This window comes from Procambarus clarkii, chromosome 49, assembly GCF_040958095.1.
Source record: "Procambarus clarkii isolate CNS0578487 chromosome 49, FALCON_Pclarkii_2.0, whole genome shotgun sequence".
Taxonomy (NCBI): Eukaryota; Metazoa; Arthropoda; class Malacostraca; order Decapoda; family Cambaridae; genus Procambarus; species Procambarus clarkii.
The window spans coordinates 16,205,946-16,212,724 of NC_091198.1; the positions used below are offsets into that span (position 1 = coordinate 16,205,946).

Genomic DNA, 6,779 nt, shown 5'->3' on the forward strand with positions numbered 1-6,779 from the left:
ATTGTGGAGGATTGTCGTTGAATCAGCCTCTGGAAATATGTAGTTTAAAACTCGTTGGGATTCTGGGCCAGAGTTATATAAATTAACCCCATTGTTATATAATGTAACCCCCATTAACCCCCATCACATATTGTGACGTCTAGTAAGAAATCACACAAGAAAAGTCAATTGGAAAACAGTCATTTCATAGACTGATTTTCTTATATAGATTATAAACTTCTATACTTCCATCTTCGACTTCTATACTTGGTCGAGCGATTAAGGGATCATGTATGCCAGCAGAGTGCTCGTGGCAGTATGGGTTCGAGTCACTTCTGGGGTGTGAGTTTTCAGTTGCATATAGTCCTGGGGACCATTCAGGCTTGTTCGCACTTCTATACTTCCATATATAGAGTTTGTGTTAGGTAGAATTAGTCACGTGTTGCGACGTGGAGGAGGACCGTCTGAGAGACAACATCAGCAGAAATAGAGAAGTTAGGTGTTACATAGACCTGAGGGAGACTGCATGTCGTCGAGGGCCGGGAATGGTGCACGTTTAGTGATTATCGTCGACTGTAGTCCATCTCTTCAGTGAGTATAGAGGCGCATTTGTAGACTGAACCACGTCCAGCATGGCGTGTCCATCTCCCTTAGTGGCCCACAAGGGTGCTGAGCGGTCAGGCTTTGTGGAGGACTGAGCAGAGGAGAGGGGGACCTTACCTGTGCAGGTAGGCGTGGAGAGGGGGACCTTACCTGTGCAGGCAAGCTTGAAGACACACACCACAATCCAGTAAACCCCTGTTGACTGAACACCTGTGAAGTGCTTGGCCTCTCCGGCAGCTGCATTGCACATGCAGTGCCACACATGTTATACGAGCAGAACATATTTTAATTGTTATATTATTATTTATAATTAAGCCACCCGTGTTCATTCACAAGTAATTGTCTCCTTTCGTCTTTAGTTCTATCTGTGTAGGGGATCATTCCTTTACCAGGTATAGTTATCTCTGGTCATATCTCTCATTTTAAAAAACGTTCAAGTTCTCATTCACATTAGGTTCCAAACAAACATTCGATACAACTCGTGATACAATGTTTACAGCTATTGTTGACCCATTGTAAACAAGAGATAAAATATTATTCATGTGGTTAATTAAACATGAGGGATGTAAAACTGCAGAATAATTCAACATTACAATATAATCAATACTACAATATAATCTATTTTACAATACCCTAGAGAGTTCAAGAACATTCTAAACACATTAAAACAACTGTAAATCACTTTATTTTACACATAAAAAAACAGTAAATTAATATTGTAACCACATAATTAATAACCGTAACCACAGTATGGTTGCTAAATGGATAGTATGGTTACTAATTAAATATTTTCTTTTAATATTTGTAAGACTGAGTGACTTCGTAGCCCGGGAAGGAACTGATCTTTTGCCGTTCTCATGAACAGAGCCCCATAAGGCCCAGTGCTGTAGACGGCTGTAAATACTTCGTCCCTTGCTAAATTACATAACTAGATCACGTGAAAGTTTTTGTTTGCTAGCTCACAATAGTTTATGATTTTCATTATTATTTACTAACATTAACGTAAGAATATTCGCATTTACGTGGGTGTTATAGGCAAATCCTCTACTTGGTTGGTTAGTCAGACTCAGGAAATGATGTATTTATAGTCAAACTGGCATAGTTTTAGATGCATTTTGAGGAAATTCTGAAGTACATAAGAGTGGATGAAGTAATTGTGTACACTGCAGTTATGCATGACATTATATATTGGTATGGAAAGAATGGCAAATGTTTGGCAAGCTGTGAAAAAATTATACTGCATTTTCACTAGTCAGCCACATAAATTGCTCCATTTTCTGTGAAGAATCATGGGCTCATTTTTTTTAATGCGTGATTATCTTTATGGGAAACTTAGATAAAGTGAAATATACATGAATTTTTATCTGAGGGGCCACTATCTCTTTCGTGTCCTTGTCCTCGACAAGGACAGGAAGCCGACCGCTTGTCGAAGATTCCCCCCATTTGTTCTGTTGATTTTGTAGAGCTGGATTTTGGAATATCAAGATTGTAACTTGCTTAGCTAAATGAATTGTGGGGTTCAGTCCCTGAGCCCATTATGTGCCTCTGTAACCCTTTCCACTACCGCCCACAAGATGGGTATGGGGTGCATAATAAATGAACTAAACTAAAACTGTGGGCTATAGGCGACCCCATACCCATCCTATGGGCTATAGGCGAGCTCATTCCCATCCTATGGGCTATAGGCGACCCCATACCCATCCTATGGGCTATAGGCGAGCCCATTCCCATCCTATGGGCTATAGGCGAGCCCATTCCCATCCTATGGGCTATAGGCGACCCCATATACCCATCCTATGGGCTATAGGCGACCCCATACCCATCCTGTGGGCTATAGGCGAGCCCATTCCCATCCTATGGGCTATAGGCGACCCCATACCCATCCTATGGGCTATAAGCGAGCCCATACCCATCCTATGGGCTATAGACGACCCTATACCCATCCTATGGGCTATACGCGACCCCATACCCATCCTATGGGCTATACGCGACCCCATACCCATCTAATGGGTTATATGATGGAAACGATTACAGTCTAGACACGTAATAGGCTCAGAGACTGAACCTCAAAATTAATTTAGCTAAACAAATTACAGTTTTGACATGCTAGTTACTCAGTTTAATGTTTATAGCAATAGTCATAGGCAGTAGATAATTTATCATGCATATGGGGACAATTTCCCCATGATATCAGCTAGCCTTTAAGGCCATTAGTGTCAAGGCGTGTCTGCTCAAGATAAAACTGGAGATATACGCCTCCAGGATTAATGTTGGGAAGTTCCACAAGCCGCTGGTTTCCTGTCCCTGTTGAGGTCACTTCAGGCACCTTCAACATCAAGCTTCATCTTTCAGGTAACGGAGTGTTATCACACTCGTTACTAGTGTGTTAGTAAGGCAGTATTATCACACTTCCGAGACTGGTGGATGCTTACTGCTACTACTACTGGTACCAGTATTTTCACAGTCATTACCACTGGTACCAGTATTTTCAGTCATTACCACTGGTACTGACACTATCAATCTCAAATTAGCAATTAACACAATTTCGCTCCTAGCCATCAAGTCTTGAAATACATCTCGTTTTATGAGACTGTGAATTGATATATGTCTCTTCCATACATGTAACTAATACTTCCATTGCTACTACACAAACGTACAATACAATATATTTAGAAAAAAAACACAATACAAAGATATATTAAATATTATGTGTGAGACACTGAAAATAGTTCTAAATAGCATTACTGCTTTGTACTGTTAAAATATCGTAGGATTATCAATATATTAAATGAACACTTAGTATACACACGTATTTTCAAGTTTTTAATGCAATGTTGATTTTTGTTAAGGGACAGTCAGTCTCTAGGTGAGTGATTGAGAATTGGAATATGGACCACATGGCCAGGAGGGGACCCACATGCCCAGGGGGGGACCCACATGACCAGGGGGGGGGGGGGACCAACATGACCAGGGGGACCCACATGCCCAGGGGGACCCCCACATGGCCAGGGGGGGACCCACATGACCAGGGGGGGAACCCGCATGCCCAGGGGGGACCCACATGACCAGGGGAGACCCACATGACCAGGGGGGGGGGGACCCACATGCTCAGGGGGGGCCACATGCAGGCTGCCTTGGTGCATGCCTCAGATATGAAGGACTACAAGGTCAATACGTGACCCCAGAGCCGGTCACGGGGGCCTTGACCTACAAGGTCAGCAAGTGACCCCAGAGCCGATTGCTTCACATCGAGCAACAAGACACTGAGAATCCCCTAACAGGATATCAACAGGAAATATAACGATTAGTTATAGATATCACACATATAAAATAATGACAACAGGACACAGATACACCACATAAACGGTGTTTACATATACACCAACACAACATACCACATACAAACTCCACTACGGTAACATACCACCACATACAGTCTCGGAAACAGTAATCACTGTTATCATAGCTACTGTGCAATCACGCTATGTAGCGTCATACACATGGTACTTAACACAGTATGGTTGTAAAGGCACAGTACACGGGGCTCACCATAGCCCGTGCTGCTTGGAACTTTTTATGTCCCAAGTAGTGAATCTTAAACAACAACAACAAAGGCACAATATATATTGAGAAGTAATCAGTTTCTAACTCTGAGCCATTAACAAAAGAATGATATCAAGACATCATAGCATATATAAACTTTTTCTTTTACAATGCAAACCAACATATATACTGCATTTTCTTCTGTCCTCCCATAGTTAGAGATCTGGGGCCAGATTCACGAAGCAGTTACGCAAGTACTTACGAACCTGTACATCTTTCCACAATCTTTGGCAGCTTTGTTTACAATTATTAAACTATTAAACAGTTAATGAGCCCCGAAGCACCAGGAGGCTGTTTATAACAATAACAACAGTTGATTTGGCAAGTTTTCATGCTTGTAAACTGTTTAATAAATGTAACCAAAGCCGTCAAAGATTGAGGAAAGATGGACAGGTTCGTAAGTACTTGCGTAACTGCTTCGTGAATCTGGCCCCTGTTAAACATATAGTTCAGTGATTTATTGACATTATTATTCACGTGATTCAGTAGACTATGATGGGTTTTATTATTTGTACATCAGTAAATATCTCTCATTCTAAGTCAAATTGCTGTCTTAACGGAAAACTATCAATTTACATCATGAATAACATTTAAGGATAACTATCCTCTTCATTGGAAAGGGGAGGCAGGATAGCATAAGAGCCCACAGATAACGGGGAAGGCAGGATAGCATAAGAGCCCTCACATAACTTGGCGGGGAAGGCAGGATATCAAGAGAGCCCCATATAACTTGGCGGGGAAGGCAGGATATCAAGAGAGCCCCATATAACTTGGCAGGAAAGGCAGGATAGCATAAGAGCCCCCACATAACTCACCGGAGAAGGCAGGATAGCATAAGAGCCCCCACATAACAGGGAAGGCAGGATAGCACAAGAGCCCCCACATAACTTGGCAGGAAAGGCAGGATAGCATAAGAGCCTCCACATAACTTAGCGGGGAAGGCAGGATAGCATAAGAGCCCCCACATAACGGAGAAGGCAGGATAGCATTAGAGCCCCCACATAACGGAGAAGGCAGGATAGCATTAGAGCCCCCACATAACTTAACGGGTAAGGCAGGATAGCGAGCAAAACCCCTGCTTTACGGGGTCTTAAGGGGGGAGAAGGTTGAAGGGGTTAACTTAGCAATGCGGGAAGCACTCATTATAGACGGTGGGGTTGAGTGCATTGACGGGTTGGCCACGTCAACGCCCAGGCTGGAGACGAAGACATTGACGAGGAGGACGACGAAGATGAGAGCTATAACGACGGTGTTGAGACGATCGCTCCATTCGTCATCGTCTTGGTTGTTAAGGTCGTACCTCTCCGCGACGATAAGGATAATCCCAGCAGACACCTGCAATCACAGAGTCAAGTTACGTGAGGAACAACCGTGGATATCTTTAAGACTAGATCATTTTATCCAAGGCGTGCCGGACCAACCGGGCCGCTCCAAGCAACAGCCTGGTGGACCAAGCTCTCACAAGTCAAGCCTGGCCTCGGGCCGGGCTTGGGGGAGTAGAAGAACTCCCAGAACCCCATCAAGCAGGTATATGTGGGCCTGCGGGCCGCTCCAAGCAACAGCCTGGTGGACCAAGCTCTCACAAGTCAAGCCTGGCCTCGGGCCGGGCTTGGGGGAGTAGAAGAACTCCCAGAACCCCATCAAGCAGGTATATGTGGGCCTGCGGGCCGCTCCAAGCAACAGCCTGTTGGACCAAACTCTCACAAGTCAAGCCCAGAACTCCCAGAACACCATCAACAGGTATCAACCAGGTTATTCAGACGTAACTAAATTTTTAATATTCTTTAGAAAACGTAAAAACCCAAATTAATTTAGAATGAGGTTAAAATCGACAACTTACGTATCCAAATATGAAGTTTCTGGTCAATTTTGTATCAAAATGCATATTTGGCCAAATTTATTTTGATTCCAATTATGAAAATAGTTTTCGTACACAAATAACTTCTTATTACAATAACAAATAATTTCAGTTAACTTCGCTGAATTTTGCAATAAATATAAATAATTTAAAGTATATGTAGTCATAAACATCGTTAATTTATATCCAGTTAATGGATAATTTAGATTATCACTCGAGACATAATTTTAAAATCCAGAATATATCAAATATATAATAATTTTGTTGAGAAATAATGCAAAAATGTAGCAAAAAATCATTATGAAAGGCAGTACAGTGTATTTTAATTACCATAAATACCACAAAAATGTTGAGATTATTTAGAAAAACTTTTAAAAAAGTTAAATATGATGATCAGGCAGTTTTAAATTAATATATAAACTGTCAATTTAGTGAATTTAATAACATATATATTTTTTATATCCTGTACATCAAAGCAACAATAGAATTGGTTCTTAAATAGTTTTTTCTTTATTTCTTCAGTTATCTAATTGTCGATTTATTAAATTGGTGTTAAAATTGGTTAATCCACAAGCAGTAGAAATTGAGTACGTCTATCAAACAAAACAATGACAGGGACATTGATGAAAGAGATTGAAATTGAAATTGAAATAAGTTTATTGAGGTAAAATACACACAAAGGGATGAGGTAGCTCAAGCTATTCTCACCCCATATGAAAGAGATGGTTACGTGAAG

The 6,779-nt window shown here is 41.5% G+C and overlaps 1 protein-coding gene across 1 annotated transcript in view; it reads right to left on the reverse strand.

Annotated features, from left to right (window-relative positions):
• Nucleotides 1–1,161: 1,161 nt before the first annotated feature.
• LOC123763204 (ninjurin-1) overlaps nt 1,162–6,779 on the reverse strand; it is a 10,739-nt gene continuing 5,121 nt past the window's right edge. The window contains exon 3 of the mRNA XM_045750237.2: nt 1,162–5,520. Within this exon, the coding sequence (XP_045606193.1) occupies nt 5,266–5,520 (255 nt within the window). The 3' untranslated portion in view covers nt 1,162–5,265. The remainder of the gene's footprint in view (nt 5,521–6,779) is intronic.